The following is an 18,426-nucleotide window of genomic DNA, read 5'->3' on the forward strand; positions in this document are numbered from 1 at the left end:
TTCACTTTCATCCACTCAATACATTTTCTATTTTCACTCAATTCCTATAACCGCGAACTATATTGGTAGGTGATTGTAGGATGTACAATAGTTCTACACCTCTCTCTTTACCATTGTTTCCATCTTCTTCTCTCAAGAAACCCCTTCAGCGGCTAGCTTTTTTTTAAAAAAAAATTAAGCAACCATATTATAGGAGCTACCCGTTGACAATCCTCCACCTCTGTCGCCGGTAAGTTTCAAAATATCTCTATCTGTTTCTCCAATATGTTTCCTTCCATTTACATCAACTTTTGAAATCTACAATTGGCGCATTTTATAGAAATGGGGAAGCCCACAACCAAGAAGAAGAAGGGCTCTGTAAATGGCAAATCAACTGATTCCACTAATATAAAGCACAACAGTAGCCCCAAGATGTTCGACGAAGACACCACCATCTTCATTGACATGTCCCAAGACATGAAAGAAGAGGGCAACAAGATTTTCCAAAAGAGAGATTATGAAGGAGCCGTTGTACTCTATGAGAAAGCCATCAAACTCCTCCCGAAGAATCACACAAATATTGCCTATCTCCGTAGCAACCTTGCTGCTTGCTATATGCATATGGTCCCCTCAGAATTTCGACAAGCAATCAACGAGTGCAATTTGGCCCTCGAGGCCTCCTCTAATTATTCTAAAGCCTTATTAAAGAGGGCTCGGTGTTATGAGGCTTTGAACCGCTTTGAGTCTGCCTGTAAAGATATTGATTCTGTATTGGCTCTTGAGCCAAACAATATCACGGCGCTGGAGATATTGGAGAGGATCAAGTTGGAAATGGAGAAGAAGGGGATCATGTTGGATGATAAAGAGATGGTACCTCCTCTCCAAATTCCAATTGTGAGTGAGAAGACGGTAAAGGAGAAGAGTAAGAGAAAGAAGAGTCACAAGGTAGAGGATAAGGTTTTCTCCGAAATAAAGAGCTTTAAGAAGGAGAAGCCAATGAAAATTGTGAAATTGGTATTTGGAGAGGATATAAGGTGTGTTCAATTACCTGAATGTTGTAGCATAATGCAAGTGAAGGAGGTTGTTCGAAATAGATTTCCAAGATTGAAAGCTATATTTGTCAAGTATAAGGATAAGGAAGGTGACTTGATCACGATAACCACAACAGAAGAGTTGAGATGGGCCGAAGAGTCTGCAGATCCACAGGGCTCGATGAGGCTCTACATTGTAGAAGTAAATAATAATAATATGGAGCACGAGTCATTTATGTCTGAGGAGGGAGCAAAAGTACCAGAAACAGCAAGAAAACCTGACCAGAATTTCTTCAGCTTTTCTGATAGTGGGAGCATGAAATATTCCGAGGCCGAGGGTCCTTCACCTTGCATTGATAACTGGATAATTCAGTTTGCTCGATTGTTCAAGAATCATGTAGGTATCAATTCTGATGCATGTTTAGATCTTCATGAGCTTGGGATGAAGCTCTACTCTGAGGCTATTGAAGATGCTACTACTAGTGAAGAAGCTTAAGAAATATTCAAAACTGCAGAGGAGAAGTTTCAGGAGATGACAGCTGTCGCCTTGTTCAATTGGGGAAACGTGCACATATCTCGAGCTAGAAAGAGGTTGTTTTTGTCGGAAGACACTTCCAAGGAATCGGTACTTCAGCAAGTTAAGGAAGCTCATTCATGGGCTCGAGAAGAGTATGTTAAAGCTGGAAAGAGATATGAAGGGGCTTTAAAGTTCAAGCCGGACTTTTATGAAGGTCTACTTGCACTCGGGCAACAACAGTTTGAGCAAGCAAAGCTTTCTTGGTATTATGCTATAGGAAGTGAGGTAGATTTGGATAGTTGGCCTTCGACAGAAGTTCTGGAGCTTTTCAACCATGCCGAGGATAATATGGAGAAGGGTACGGAGATGTGGGAGGAGATTGAGGGCCAAAGAATTATGAATCTTTCGAAGCCAAACAAGGAGAGAGATCTCTTGAAGAAAATGGGTTTGGATGGGTTTTTTAAGGATGTGTCGAATGAAGAAGCTTCTGAACAAGCTTCAAACATGAGATCTCAAATTAACCTCTTGTGGGGAACTATGCTTTATGAACGATCAGTGGTGGAGTTCAAGTTAGGTCTTCTAGTATGGAAGGATTGTCTGATGACATCTGTTGAGAAGCTCGAACAAGCAGGGGCTTCACCGACGGATCTTGCTGTTATGATCAAGAACCATATCGCCAATGAAACGAACCAAGAAGGTAATGCCTACCTTTTTGTGCTATAATATTGTATATTTAATATTGATGTCAAAGGACAATGTCGCTGCTATAAAACTCTGAAGTTATGGAGAGAGTTATAGTTTTACATCTAGTGGGGGTGAAACCTGGACTTAGGTAGAGGTATCATTTTCTTTAACCAACATTAAATATGTAGCTCTTGGGATCTGAATGCAGGTTACTCTTCTACCATATCAATATACCCTACCACTACACAAAACTCTGAAGTTATACACACACACACAAACACGCAATTAGTTTACTGTCACTGAGCCTGGCCTAGTGGTAAACGGAGTCTGATATCTAGAGGAGTTCATGTTGAAGATCGAGCTATGACATTCAGTCTCATTAGTGGCCTGGAGACCGGTATCTTTTTATTAATTATTTCTATTTGAAGTGCTAACGCAGTTAGAAAATAGTCGTTGAATTAATTTAGTTCAGGCTTTCTATAGTGCTGATGGCTTCCAATTTGGTGAGATAAGGTCTTTATTATGCTTTTTCTCATTGCAGGTCTCGGTTTCAAGATTGATGGGATAGTTCAGGCTTGGAATGAAATGTACGATGATAAGAGGTGGATAAAAGGTGTTCCATCTTTTCGGCTTGAACCATTGTTTCGACGACGAGTACCAAAGTTGCATGATACATTGGAACATTTATGATTTATATTGGAGTAATAGGTAGCTGTGTCTCAGATCAAAGAGCATTATGGTCTCTGCATTTTTCTTCGCGGTAAGCTGGCTATTAAGTATTTTGGATTTTTTTTTGTTTATTTTTCTTATCATATACCTCTTCATTGTGTGGTTTCTTTTAGTATAGTCTTAAAGTTAATATTTCATTATTTTCTATGGAGATGTAGTCTTTGTAATCTACATAAGTTGCCTCATGGTTCATGACTTCTATTATTCAGTTAGCTAATATTTCATTGTTGACACTTCTAAGGTGTGGCTAGATGGTTTCTTGTCATACACTTGCTAATAGTTATTAATTTTATATTGATTAGATAAATTTTTACTCCTTGGTATTTCCTTAGCCATGATTGTGCAAAGAGAAAGCCTCTTAGAAAGATGCCACTAACACGAACACATTAGATCCTAACATTATCTGATGATGGTAAGGTATCAAGTGGTCCCCCTAACCCCCCCCCCCTAAAAATAAATAAATAAATAAATGAATAAATAAATAAACCACCCCAACCTCCAAACAACAAACCCACTACCCCAAAAGGGTAGAATGACACTTGAGTAAAGTATGCACTTGTTATGTGGGAAGATTATTCATTTGTAGTCAATTGGTTACCTTTTACCTAAGAAAATTAGTTGTCATGTAGATGAATTTAAGTGTTTTAACAAGTAATTGTTATATGAAACTAATGAATTGAAAAACCTAATTATTTATTGCTGAAATCTCTTGGGCTTATATAGGCCCCTACAAACACAACCTTACACATAACCCCCTACATATTACTAATATGTCAACACTCCTCTTCAAGATGGGCGAAATATATCCACTAAGTCCATCTTGTCACATCCTCTAATCATATCTACCGGACTAAGTCTCTTAGTCAGACAGTCTACTGTCCGATCCTTAGTTGGAACATGACTTAACTCTAGTAGTCCACTATCCAACTTCTCTTTGATGAAGAACCTATCGATCTCGATGTATTTGGTTCTATCATACTGCACTGGGTTGTTGGCGATACTGATGGCTGACTTGTTATCACACCATAGCTTCATCTTGGCTCTTTGATCCAGCTTTGGCTCTTTGATCTAGCTTCAGCTCTACTAGGATACTCTTCAGCCACAACAACTCTGCAACTCCTAAGGTCATAGCTCTATACTCTGCCTCAGCTATCGATCTAGCCATCACTGACTGTTTCTTGCTCTTCCACGAGACCAAGTTGCCTCCTATAAAGATACAGTATCCTAAGGTGGACCTCCTATCATCAGCACAACTAGCCCAATCAGAGTCACAGTAACCCTTAATGCTCACATGTTCATTCTTCCTGAATATCAGCCCTTTTCCGGGGGCACTCTTTAAATACCTCAGAATCTGATACACTGCATTTATATGATCTTTCCTCGGATCATACATGTAGCGGCCCACCACGATTACTGCAAAGGAGATATCGGAATGTGTGTGACTCAAATAGATCAACCTGCCCACCAGCCTCTGGTATCTATTACGATCAACTGGTTCTCTAGCCTCAGCCCCCAGCTTGAACTTCTGGTCGATCGGTATAGTTACAGGTTTGCACCCTAATATCCCTGTCTCTTTGAGAAGATCTAGTGCATACTTCCTTTGGGAGAGGACAATCCCCTCCGCTCCTCGAGCTATCTTCATTCTAAGAAAGTATCGAAGCAAGCCAAGATCTTTCACCTTGAATTCCTTACCCAGTCTCACTTTGAGTTGGGCAATCTCCTTCTCATCATCCCCTGTAATAATCATATCATCTACATATACCGCAAGCATGATAATGTGACCTCCATTCCGTCGAAAGAACACGGTATGATCGGCGTTAATCTGTTGGTACCCCATACCTATCATAGCCCTTCTGAATCCGTCGAATCAAGAATGGGGAGACTGCTTCAGCCCATAGAGAGACTTCTTCAATCTGGAGACCTTGTTCACTGTCTGATCTGTGTCGAATCCTGGTGGTATCTCCATGTATACCTCTTCCACTAGATCTTCATGAAGAAATACATTCTTCACATTTAGTTGGTGTAACTTCCATTCACCATTTACTACCAGAGAGATCAAGGTCTGAACAATGCTCATCTTCGTCACCGGTGCAAAAGTCTCATCATAGTCGATGCCATATGTCTGATTATACCTTTTTGCCACTAGAAAAGCCTTGTAGTGCTCAACTTGTCCATCTAGGTTCTGCTTCATAGTGAAGACTCACTTGCATCTAACTGCTCTCTTTCCTTCTGGTAGTCTTACTAACTCTCAAGTACGGTTCTTCTCAAGCACTGTTTTAAAAAACTTACGCTTAGTCTGCTTAGGCGTACGCCTAGGTCTAGACGGTACCTAGACCGCCTAACTAGCGCTTAGCACCTAGGCGGTATTTAGGCTGCCCACCTAGATTTTACGAGCGTTTAGGGGAGCATTGTCTACTTACGTGTATTGCACCCTGTAGGTCTTGATTGTGATTTTGTGTCGTAGCCTACACGTCCTCCAAACTCTATTAACCTCCAAATATGAACACATTCACTACCTCCTCCGATCTTCAGCAAAATCTCATAGATCACTACTTAAATGAAGAAAGAAAAAAAATACCCAGAAACCGCTTAGGCGCCCGCCTAGGCGACTAAGCGCTGGGCGCCAAGTCCGACGCCTAGAAGCGCCCAGCGTTTAATGTAACATTATTCTCAAGAGCCCCTAGCTTCTCGTGCATAGTCATTTTTCACTTTGGATCCTTCTTAGCAACCTGCCAATTGTTAGGTACAGTAACAGAATCCAATGATGCAATGAATGCCCTATGTGCAGTAGAGATGTTAGAATATGATACAAACTGGACAAGATCCTAACCATATTTATCGGGAGGATTTTTCGTATTACTGCGAGTAGTCCTCCGTACTGAAATTGGTGTGGGAGGAGTAATGAGAGGAATGATATCACCTTGGGAGGAATCTGATGGTGGTGTAGGTGTCTCAGGGGTCGGGGAATGCGTTAGCAAGGGACTTGGCACTAGTGACACTGTAGGTACTGTTCCTACAGTTTGCTTCCCCTTCCTACTATAGGTAAGTAGCTCCTCCTGAACCGTGGGCCTAACACCTCTTGTCTTATTCTCCTCTTCTTCTTCATTCTCCTGCTCCTCCTCAATAAATTCTTCCTCCTAAGGAATCGATAGAGAAATCAATTTCTCCATATTATTCTCCACATTGTTCACCTGTCTCTCATCATTCTCCCCCTCTCGCCTCATACTTCCAATATCGGGCGAGTCACCAACGGATGAAGTTACCTCCCGGGTGTAATATAGCTCGAGTTCTCGAAAATGTACATCCATGCTCACAAACAGTCTCTTCTCCACCGGACTCCAGCAAACATATCCCTTCTGAGTAGCAGAATATCCCACAAAGATGTATTTCGCCGCTCTAGGGGCAAGCTTCCCGACGGATGGCCTGTTATTCTTCACAAAGCACACACAGCCAAACACCTTCAGTGGAAGAATCTCACCATTATTTCCCTTCAACGTCTCACATGGAGACTTCCAATCCAGCACTATCGAGGGCATTCTGTTGATCAGCTGAGCTGCGGTCAACACTGCTTCCCCCCATAATGTTTCTGGGATATTCATGGAGATCATCATGTTTCTAGCAACCTCTAAAAAGTGTCCGTTCTTCTTTTTCGCTACCCCATTCTGAGCTGGTGTGTATGGGCATGCAGTCTGTTACTGTATTCCCTGAGCTGACAAGTATTCCCTAAGCACTCTCTTAGTATACTGTCCCATTATCATACCTCAATACCTTCATCACTGCTCCGAATTGAGTTTGAACATACATATGAAAGTTTTGGAAGCAATCAAACACTTCACTCTTATTTTTCATCAAGTATAACCAAGTAACGCGAGAAAAGCAATCAATAAAGGTAACAAAATACTTGTATCCATTCATAGTACTTGTGGAACAAGGCCCCCAAACATCTGAATGTATCAGGTCAAATGTATGAGAACTTCTATGACTAGAACTAACATAAGAGCTTCTAGTAAGGTTTCCAAACTCACATGCATCGCACACAAGTTTTTGTTTATTTGATTTTTCAAATAAAGATGGATACAACCTACTTAAAACATTAAAGAATGAGTGTCCTAAGCATTGATGATGAAGCATCAACACACTCTCAGCATTTATCTCAGATCCTACTCTTGCTCTCTCTACCATTGATACCAACGCCGAGTCCAGCCCTTCACGATCCAGGTACCACAGTTCACTACTCTATGTGCCAGTCCCAAGTCTCCGTCCTGTCCCCTTATCCTGGAAGACCACCTTAGAAATGTCAAAAGAAACAATACATTTTAGTTGGAGTATGATAGCACTAATGGATAAAAGATTGACTGGAAAGAAAGAAGCATGCAAAACATTGGATAAAGTTACAGAACATGTATAATTGACTGTACCCTTACCAATCACTGGCTGAAATGTACCATCAGTTGTTTGGATACTATCAGCCGATGCTAGGTGAGTATATGATGAGAACTCACTAGCATTACCTGTCACATATCGAGACGCACCGGAGTCGACTATCCATTCTAATGATCTATCAGGAGCTATAGAAGCAAGAACATGTATGTCATCAGTACCTTTGGTCGGATGAGCATAAGTAGTAGTGTTACCTTTAGCGAAGAACGAAGTGGATGCCTCCTCAGTTTCACTCCTGTCTCCATCTCCTGCTACTTTCTGCTTCCTCCTGAGTATCTCCAGGAGCGCATGATCCTCCTCAGTAAAGACCAGCTCAGCTGCTTCTTCTCCCTCTGCTACTATCAGATTCGCCCAGTTGTCTGCTCCTCTTCCACCTCGTCGACCCCTACGGTCACGACCACGACCTCTAAACTGTCCACGTCCATCCGAATCTTCTTCCTTGGGTGGCTTGGTGCAAGCATGCCTTAGATGACCCACTTTACCGTAGTTGTAGCACTGTTGAGTCTCCCCCTTGGATCCACTATTGCTAGAGGCCGTCAGTACTGACTTCACCCAGAAAATCCACATGTCCCCGCCTGCAGCCTAATACGAGTCTCCTCCTGAATCATGGTCGAGACTGCCTCCTCAAGTGTGAGAATCTTCGGCTGAGCTAGCAGCAATGTAATCCTCTGAGCAAACTCTGATGTCAGCCCCTTGAGAAACACCATAGTCCTCTCCTATAGAAAGACCTCTCGCTCATTACACTCCGGGTCCTTACAGCTCGCCCGAGGTGAGAAGTGATCATAATCTAACCACAGACGCTCTAGCTCTGTGGCATACTCCTGTACAGTCCTCTCTTCCTGGACTGTGGCGTCGATCTCTCCTTTGATCTGGAACACCCTCAGGTTATTCCCCACCCCATCATAGGTCCTCCTCAACTTCTCCCAGACATCCTTCACCTTCTCAATGTCATCCACAGTGGCGACGATCGATTGGACCAATGAGTTGAGGAGCCATATGTACACCAACATATGAGTGGACTTTCACTCATCTCTTCTCGCCAAGCCCTCAGCCGGCTCTGTCTTTTCTCCTGTCAAGTATCCTTCTAGGTTCCTTCCTATAAGGGTGTATTTCACCCGCCATGACTAGCCCAGGTAAGTAGCCGGTCCATCAAGCTTCAGATCGATGAGTGGAAGTTCCAACTTCGCCGGTAGTCTTGTTGTGCTCTCACCAGCCGACAACTTCATCAACTGCATCAAAGTTGAGACCTCCGCGGGGTTCAACTTCTTGATGATCTCCTCCATCGATCTAGATCAACAACTGGTTCTCCTTCTCTTCGAACCCTTATTGTTCGTAGTGAAAATTTCGACAACACTTCTGTTGCACAACAAGAGTAAGATCTCAACTAAATTCTCGTTTCTCAAAGAAAATAAGAATCGAAAGTGATATATCTCAACACCGTGAGATATACACTCTTCCTCTCATTAGTTCTAGGACTAAAATATCGAGGGAATCTAACAAGCTACACATCATCGGCACCGCCACCTTGTTAGACCCTAGAGAGGGGTGATTAGGGTCTTATGCTAATCTAATCCGATTTTATGTCAATTAAAACTAATTAACAAGTTATTCTTACAAGAGAGATATACAATATGTTATGAGCAAGAATATGCAATATGAACAAGAGATATATCCTATATGGTAAAATATACTATGAGATATATGCGAGGATATACAATAAACACAAAGGTAAACTATCTAAACTAGATAGTGGGCAATATAAACAACAAGCAATATACAAAGACGATATAAGATATGAGCATAAGAAAGGTGCGCCAATGCAATCACAAATAAACGATATGATCACGGAGTTCGGATCTTTCGTCCTACGTCTCCGCTCCCCACTCCCGGAGAGAAATCCACTATCACAACCGGGTTTTTTACGCTCACCCGAATAACGTTTACACCCCATAATTTCATTCATGGAGTTCGGTCCCCATGACCTACGTCTCCGCTCCTCACCTTGAGGAGATCTCCACTACACACTCGATTTTCTAGCTAACCGAAAACTTTATAATCTCACAATATAATAAATGATTTGTTCTCTACAATAGATAAGAACTCAATGAAAGCTCATACTCAATTGTTACAATTCTCACCAACCCAAATATACTATATATGAAAATACAATAAGCTCAAGTGGATGTGTAAACAATGAGTGAAATTAAATCAACTAAACTCAAATATAAATACTAACTTAATAGAATAATAATCAAACAATATAAAGTAAAGCTAGATTGAGTTTAGAAAACTTCTCCAATAAATGACAAGAGTGAGAGAGAGATGATTTGAAGCTCAAACACCAAGTGATGATCTCTTCTAGCTCTTGTGAAATTGATTTCACAAAATTAAACTCTCAATTGCTTAAAAGCTTTTAAAATAAACTTAAATTAAATATAAACCATTGTTTAAAACTTTCTTAAACTTGTTTAAAATACTCTCATTGTTGCTCTGGTAGTGGGGGGTTTGTGGGTTTATATAGGAAGAGAAAACAACAGCCAAATCCCCAAACAAAAGATCAAAAAGCCCAAAGAATCAGAAATCAGATTCTGTACAAAAATAACCGTTAGGCGATTGGCAGTCGATCGTGGGAATTTCGCGGTCGACCACGAGCAATAGCAGAAACTAAATACGACTCTGGACAACAGACGATCGACCGTAGCGGTTGACCGCGAAACTCTCTAGACTGCATCTGATCGACCCCACGGTCGACCGCGAGCCATCAAAAACCAATCTAAGTCTCTGGACTCAAGGGCGGGCGACCGTGACGGTCGACCGTAAACTGATATTAGAAAATAACAGGTTTGAAACAGTTTTTTGATTTTAAAACCCTATTTAAAAATATCAAATAAATTCAGGTCGCCCGCGAGCCATCAAAAACCAATCTAAGTCTCTGGACTCAAGGGCGGTCGACCGTGACGGTCGACCGTAAACTGATATTAGAAAATAACAGGTTTGAAACAGTTTTTTGATTTTAAAACCCTATTTAAAAATATCAAATAAATTCAGAAAAATATAAAACTTTGAGAAATGATTGTAGACATGATAATAAACATGCTACAATAACTGGTTTAAAAAAAATCTCCTAAATGAAAAATATCATCATTTTGCAAAATAGTCCAAAACATGAAAATCTAAACATATGAGTTTTGACATTTTAGCTTAACCATGTTTTGAAACATTACAAAATGATTATATAGACTTAATAAAAGATATGTATGATTGTTATTAAGTCCATAAACCAAGAAAACAATATTTTTACAAAATTACATATTTTGCAAACATTTCAAAAGTAAATATGATTTTATTGAACTAAATAAAATTGATATTGATGAAATCATATATATGCATGTAAGTATGAAACAAAAATATATTTTTTAATTATATTCAATTGTTTCATATTAAAACTTGAAAACTATCAAACTAAAACATATATGTATATATAACTATATATATACAAAACTAAAACGTGTATGTGTGTATATGATTGAGCTTAAAGTACTAACACACATAATATAAAACCTAAAACTAAATTTACCCAAGCTTGATAGATCTTCGATGTAGCTCAACTTGGTATACTTACGGATGAAGCTAGAACTTGGATCTTTAATTTGAATTGCATAGGCTTCACTCCACAATTCCGCTAACCTCCATTTGATATGATCGTGAATGCTCGATTCCATCCATCCTCCAACATATTATTTGCCTAGAATAAATATGAAACACAAACACTAGACAAACAATATGAGATGTAAATTGTTTTGTAAATCATCATCAAAACAAGAAGGCCAACACACCTTGTGGAGCACTGCGAGCGGGAGCGTAACGGCTTAGCGGGCAACAGCAGCAGCAGCGAACAACAGCAGCGCCCAGCGCCCCGCGCACGCAGCAGCAACAGTGGCAGCGCATGCGAGGCAGCAGCAGCAGGCAGCGCGACGGACAGCAGCACGCGCGCGGGCTGAGCTGGCAGCGGCTAAATTGGGGTGGCTGTGAGTCGTGAGGCTAGGCGGCGGCTAGGGTTAGGGTTATGAGGAAGGTGGCGGCTAGGGTTTTGGCTCTGATACCATAATGAATTAAAAACCTAATTATTTATTGCTGAAATCTCTTGGGCTTATATAGGCCCTTACAAACACAACCTTACACATAACCCCCTACATATTACTAATATGTCAACAGAAACATTCTCATGTCAAATTTATCACAATTTGATAATTGTGATATATATTTGACTAATATTCAGAGTAGTTTACACGTTCATTATAGTTTGCGATCTGAATCAGGAGAGTTATGTTACCTTACATGTTTTATATCTAATACTGTTATAACAATGTCGCTTTAAATCCTCTAGAAGTTCTATTTATGTCATCTATTGTCTAGAAACATTTTTTCTTTCTTTTTATACATGACTTTGAAGATTATTCTGGAAATTTTAGATATACCTAATTACCTGTTTAGGATTATCAAAACTCTTACTATCAGTCTCTTTACTTAGTTACGAATTTAAATTGCCATCTAAAGTGAGCAATGGACTCTATCATTTCTATATTTTGGAGAAGATTTGTAAAATGCAGAGGTTCACCCTTACAATTAAACATAAACAAGCCTTGTCTATTCTACTTCTCCATATAGGAGTATAATAATATTAAAAAATGGGTCAATTTTAGAAAACCCCCTCAATTATAGGAGGTGTTGCGGAAAACTCCTCTCAACTATTTTAATTCGACTAAACCCCTCAAGTTTGGGGAATTGTAGATAACCCCCTGAACTTTTTTAATTCAAATTAAGCCCCCATGAATTTGGGTTGTCTCAAAAAAGTCCCTGATCTTTACATTTTTCCTCAAAAAATCCGCCAACATTGTTACCCAAAAATTTTAAATTACTAAAGTACCCTTCGTGGCAAAGCTCAATTCTACTTTCAGTAAAAAAAAACCCGACTGGTATATTTTGATATGAAGAAGAAGGGAGGGAAAAACATGAGGGAGGTTCTTTTAACCAAAATAATAAAAAAGAATAAAATGATAATTTTTTTTACGGATGAGGGTTATTTTGGTCTTGGTGTTCTACATTCATGTGCTTGTCACGTGCAACATTAATAAAAAAGGTTGTGAGTGGGTATCTACAACTACCCAAACTTGAGGGTGTTTAGTAGAATTAAAATAGTCGAGGGATTTTTCTACGACACCCCCATACGTTGAGGGGTGTTTGCTAAAATTAACCCCGAAAAAGGAACTTTTTCAATCCTTTAAAGTGTTGGAATTCTGTTTCATTTGTCTTTGGTTTGTTAAAAAATTATCTAAACATAGTCTTTTCAAAATTTAAGAGGTCTGGCAAAAATCTAGTTATATCTAGTGACGAGCAGATTCTAAATGCGAGACTCTCAATGTTTATAGAGTAAACATATCTCTTCTATCATTAATATAGAACACACGCTTTTGTGTGCGCGCCCACGCATGCTGTAGATTGTTTGAAATAGTAATTAAAATTATAATTAGAATTTCAGCTCCTTACAGAGTGGTGCACAGTGGGTGCTTGTGATCTAGTAATTGTGAGATATGACACATTTTGCTCATGCGTCTCTATTATGGATATTTGGTTTAGTTGTTTGTTTTTCCTAATATTGTTTATGGCATGGATTTACAAATTTATCTTAGATGCCTTTCAATGCAATGGGAAACTATGTACACTGTAAATGCTATCTCGAGCTTTGAATAACGCAGTTGATTAAATTGTCCAAAATTGATTTTCTTACATCTTTGCGCGAACATGAGTCATGCCTGCATTTTCATGTACAAGGGTTTGTATTACTATTAATAATGGATGTGACTACAAGTTTCTCTTCTATTTTATTTTATATATGGAATAATTAGCATTTTATAACATAGATATCGAAAGCATAACAACAATTAATTACCTCACAATGCAACATAAATGATGTTGATTGTCAGTTATTTCTTCCACTCACATCTGTGTCTCGTTGATCTTCTATGTTTTTGAAACTCAATGTCCTACTATAATCTTCTATGCAGGTGAGGAAATTCTCTTCATGGGTTCTCTTGCATTGATTTTCATCTCACCGTAGGGTTTTGGTGTAAAGACAACACTATAGCCTGAAGGTAGAATGATAAGTCTTTTGTCTGGAATTTTACCATTATTGGTAGGGTTCTGGTGTAAAGACAACACTATAGCCGGAAGGTAGAATGATAAATCTTTTGTCTGGAATTTTACCATTCTTGCTAAGTCTTGCTTCTAAGGGCTTGGTACAAGCTGAGGGTCTCTAAGAAAGATGGAAGACTGGGTTCAAGGGACTTAGAGGAAAAAGTGTTAATCAAAATCTCTCTATTTGCTTATTGATGGATCCCCTTTCTCTTCTATGTACCGGACAATTATATATTTCATGTATCGATCATGAACTGAGAGCATATTAAGGATTTTCATTTCCAAAATTTCTGACGAATCTACTACTTGTTTCATGTGCAAATGGAGGCAATAAACTCCTCTGGTGTTCAGCAAAAGAAGTGCTGCCAAGATTTTGTTACAAATCCATCACTGAAGCAATTCAGCTCCTCAGGTCAGGACACCGTGAAGGGCATGGAAGTTGCAATTCGTCACATACAGAGCCGAGCACTAGTTGTATCCTATGACGTAGAGCTATATATGATCAACTCGCAGTTCAGGATCCAGTCTATCTGAAATTTAAGAAGCTGTTGGCAGAGTTTATAAAGACAATGTTAATACTCCCGTGTGTGAAATGCTATAGAGAAAGAACTGATGTGAGGCATTTGATTAATGTCTAATCCATCGATCCAAAATGGTCCGATTGTATGACCTTGTAGGTTAATCATAACAAGGATACAATAGGAAGTTGGTTTTTTCAATCTCTCTGTTTATATAAGCCTCTTATCGTGCAGTGGTATAAAGATCTACATGCATATTGCAATATAGTCATACCAATAGGTTTGTTGCTCCACAAAGTATTTTGTTTATTGGAGCAGTGCTTGATGCTGATGTATTCAACTTTTCATAATTCTAAACACGTGAAAGATGGTCATATGGTCACTTGCCAATGATTTATACGCATTTTGCCATTGTTATGCTGACATATGATAAGGTATGTTACAATTCGAAACACATGAAAGATGGTGATATATGAATACTTGTGGATGATCCGTTTGTGTTATTGAGGAGATGGATAAGCACTACTGTGAACCCGAGTGATGTACTGGAATTTAAACTAATGTTCAGTACATAATATGTGATGTGCATTCGATATAGGATGTCATTTGAGCACCATTCTATGACTTCCAATGATGTAGCGAGCAAAAATTGCTGTATAATAGGAACTAAAAGCATAAATCAGGTGAATTCTATTTTCGAACTGAAAGCTGTTATTGTTTCTTTGTTGTACGTTTTTGTCATGTGTAGGATAACCGATACAATTGTTCAGTAAGTCGCCTCATGTTTTGAACCATCATCAATGAAACAATGTATGTGGGAGATTCTATTTTCTTTCTTTTTCTCACAGATACAAGTAGGTTGTTTCCCCTGGCAATGAGGAGGTCCAAAAACTTCTGATGATTAAATGTAGAGAGCTGTAAGAGAAAATACGACAATTACGATTTACAATCTTATGTTCATGATACAGCATCAAATGAGCAGAATGTAGAGAGCTGAAAGAGAAAATACAAAGATTACAATTTACAATCTTATGTTCCTGATGTAGCATCAAATGAGAGCTGTAAGAGAAAATATAAAGATTACAATTTACAATCTTATGTTCCTGATGTAGCATCAAATGAGCAGACATCTCAACTTGCATAAGCCTTTTTAGCCTTCACAAAATCATTTTTGTTTTTGTTTCACAGTGTTGATGGTAAGCTTCTCTCCCACACCTCACAATTGTTCATCGCCTGAGCTTAGATTCTCAGCCCAATAATCTCCCTCTTCAATGTCTCCTCCAAAAGAGAAAAAAAGTAAATTTTTAGTCATTTAATCCAACTTCAAGATCACAGAGCACAGAACCAAGCAGTATACAAAAATTATCTGCACTTACTCCTCCCTTATACATGAATCACAGTATGAAGCTTTATTATCAGAAACTACTATGTGTAACGTTTATTCGCTTCTCAGTGATAGCTACAGGAAGCAAATTTTCAAGAAAATCAAGTCCCTACTTCACTAAAAGTCTAGACTGGCCTCAGGGAAGAGAGGACCACATCTTGGAGAGAGCTATCCCTTTGCATAGCAGCTTTGAACTCATCGAAAGTGACTTTTCCGTCACTGTTGGCATCCATCTGATCAAATATCTCATCCAGTTTCCCGGGCTCTGTTATGTCTGCTGGGAGGCACTCCTCCGGCAATGCCTGCAGGTTTTGCAGGCCAAACATATTAACAACTACTTTTATAGGACTCATAATAAAATCAAATGTTGAGATTATGTGTGAGAAATACTCTAAGCATATCGGCGAGTTCCTCCTTACTGATACATCCGGATCTGTCAGCATCATACATCTGATAGAATCACATATTTAAGAACTAAAATCAGATCAACTGTTTTTATAGGACTTCAATCTTATCAGACCTACTTACATGTTCACTTTAAGGGATAGCATTTGAGGCATAAATTTTATAATTTGAGGGGAAAATGTGCAGAAAATACGCAAATCAAAAGTCACATGTTCATGACGAGATAAGAATAATAACAAATTCACTAATTATAAAGGAAACCAACCACAAATGAAGACCCATGCTGTCAAACAATAATCCATAGTGTTATATTAATGCTAGTGAATTTTATCATCTAGGCTAGAAAATGGTAATGAATGCCAATAATTCATGAACTCGTGAGTTATGTAAATGTGTTCTAAGTATACAATTTTCTGAGAACATCTGAAGTTCAATTTGGCCAAGGAAAAGTTATGACAAGTTTAAATTTTCAATAACTTGGCTGTTGCACACAAATCAACACAACAAAAACAACAAAATCAAAGCCTGTTTTCCCTGTAATATTCGGACATTCCACAAATGATTCAAAATATTATATAATTCAGGTTACCTGAAAACAAAGCTGGAGAGCTTCGTCACCTCGTGAGTTCCTGAGACTCGACAGCCCACAAAGGATCTCTCTCATGTCCACAGTTCCATCCCGGTTGTTGTCAAACAAGTCAAATACACGAGGAGCAAGAGGGATTAGTGAATCCATCTTAATTGCTCTCAAAACTTCCTCAAACTCCGAAAGGGTAGCATTGTCACCATTTGCACATCTGCACTGGGGAACTTCTACTTTTAGAATAGTATATGAGACCAATGATGATTTGATCCATAATTATAGATAAGGACCAAGATAGTAAAGGGTTTAATTGGGGATAGACCCCTGTAATGTCACCAAATTGCGGATAAACCCCTTGCAGTTCTATTTTTGTGGATAGACCCCCCCCCCCCCCCCCCAAAAAAAAAAAAAGAAAAAAAAAAAGAAAAAAAGTGCCCACAAAACAAGTGGCTTTTTTTACTCTTTACCCTCAGAAGGTATATTTGTAAAAAATCATTTTGTCTAACGATGAGGGTAAAAGAGTCAAAAAAAAGTTAAGTCAGGTGGTCCCCCCCCCCCCCAAAAAAAAAAAAAGAAAAAAAAAAAGAAAAAAAGTGCCCACAAAACAAGTGGCTTTTTTTACTCTTTACCCTCAGAAGGTATATTTGTAAAAAATCATTTTGTCTAACGATGAGGGTAAAAGAGTCAAAAAAAAGTTAAGTCAGGTGGTCTATCTGTAACAATAGAACTACAAGGCGTCTATCAGCAATTTGGTGATAGTACAGGGGGTCTATCCACAATTAACTCTACATTAAATGAGAACGTCAAAGGTCTCCCCTAGACGGAGGACAACATGCAATTTCTACTTTAAACAGCTCGTGTAAGATTTGGTAGAACAAAAGACAGTGGCAAGAAACATAATGGAATTTGTAACAACTGAGAGCAGCAGAAAAAGTTTTCTAAAATTAAAAAGAAAGTTAATTGGCCCAGAGAAAATACGAAGCAAAGGAATTATGATAACTAACTTTAATATTACCAATAACTTTCAGAAACATAATAACAACATATATTAACTTGAAAGGTGTTATGTATGTAAAACTAAGTCGTGGGTCAACAGGATTATGATAAATGAATTCAAACTCATTTTCAAAGAATTTGGGAACTGGATACTGTTGATAATGTAAATTATGGTAAAAAAATCAACGCAAACGTGCATGGTAAAAAAGTCAAGTCTCTTTACTGAACAACGACCAATAAAGATACACTAGAAGTATGCTTTATTCCACAATCATGCTGAGAACAGACTTAAGCTTGATTCTGAAGGACTCACATCCTCTTAAAGTGTACACGTAGGTTCTGAAGCTCCTCTGGGGTGAGATCATGAGTTCCTAGCAAGTTCCTTAACTTCTTTGTCCTCAAGAAAACCTTACTACTCCACACACTGGCTATTGCAGCAGCACGAAATTTTCTTCGAGCATTGAAACTTTGAAGTCTAGAAACAACCTCTGCATCCATGATATCATTCTTAGCACAATCTCCTATTACCCAAGGATGCTTCAGAAGCTGTTCACATATTAGAAGTAAAAGAATAAGCATACAACAAACTGATGAAGTTGAAGGTACAAATTTAATGATGTAGATAGAGTACAGGGTCATACTTCTTTTGCGGATGGCCTCTTATAGGGCTCGACTGAGAGAAGTCGAGAAATCAATTCCTTCGCTGATGAAGAAATTGTTTTCCAAGTCAAATTGTCAAAGCTGAAGTCACCCTGCATTTGAAAATATTTGGAAGATGCTAAACATGCTCAATACTTTTCTTTAATTCCTGATTTAGTGTTTGAACTTATCCACAGGAGCATGTATGAAGCTTGAAGAATAATAAGTGAAAAAATACAACTAAATGAAAAGTCATATCCAGACAGGAATTTTATATGCCATAACTTGGGTTCCCAAATTCTCATAATGCAAACAGTTAAACATCT

At 38.7% G+C, this 18,426-nt stretch overlaps 2 protein-coding genes and 1 pseudogene across 3 annotated transcripts in view; 1 reads left to right on the forward strand and 2 right to left on the reverse strand.

The window, feature by feature from the left end:
• LOC109831098 lies at positions 322 to 14,443 on the forward strand (annotated as a pseudogene).
• On the reverse strand, positions 3,959 to 4,582 carry LOC109831099 (uncharacterized mitochondrial protein AtMg00810-like). Its single transcript, XM_020398439.1, has one exon. It carries the CDS (start codon positions 4,580 to 4,582, stop codon positions 3,959 to 3,961), a length of 624 nt encoding a protein of 207 aa, XP_020254028.1.
• LOC109830700 (calcium and calcium/calmodulin-dependent serine/threonine-protein kinase-like) overlaps positions 15,012 to 18,426 on the reverse strand; it is a 7,138-nt gene continuing 3,723 nt past the window's right edge. Inside the window, exons 5-10 of one of the 2 annotated variants that reach the window (XR_002244395.1) lie at positions 18,103 to 18,213; positions 17,775 to 18,007; positions 16,472 to 16,679; positions 15,868 to 15,927; positions 15,470 to 15,779; positions 15,012 to 15,371 (exon numbers count right to left, since the gene is read on the reverse strand). Coding sequence is in view for 1 of the 2 variants with exons in the window: in XM_020398057.1 (XP_020253646.1) it covers positions 15,603 to 15,779; positions 15,868 to 15,927; positions 16,472 to 16,679; positions 17,775 to 18,007; positions 18,103 to 18,213 (789 nt within the window). In the remaining variant the exon portion in view is untranslated. Of the gene's footprint in view, positions 15,780 to 15,867; positions 15,928 to 16,471; positions 16,680 to 17,774; positions 18,008 to 18,102; positions 18,214 to 18,426 lie in introns of both variants that reach the window. The other variant, XM_020398057.1, reaches the window with a different exon arrangement.

This window comes from Asparagus officinalis, chromosome 2 (assembly GCF_001876935.1).
Source record: "Asparagus officinalis chromosome 2, Aspof.V1, whole genome shotgun sequence".
In the NCBI taxonomy this organism is placed as follows: Eukaryota; Viridiplantae; Streptophyta; class Magnoliopsida; order Asparagales; family Asparagaceae; genus Asparagus; species Asparagus officinalis.

Bases quoted from the DNA above. Each gene is read 5' to 3' on its own strand.
- LOC109831099 (XM_020398439.1), bottom strand. From the start codon at position 4,582: ATGAAGATAGCTCGAGGAGCGGAGGGGATTGTCCTCTCCCAAAGGAAG.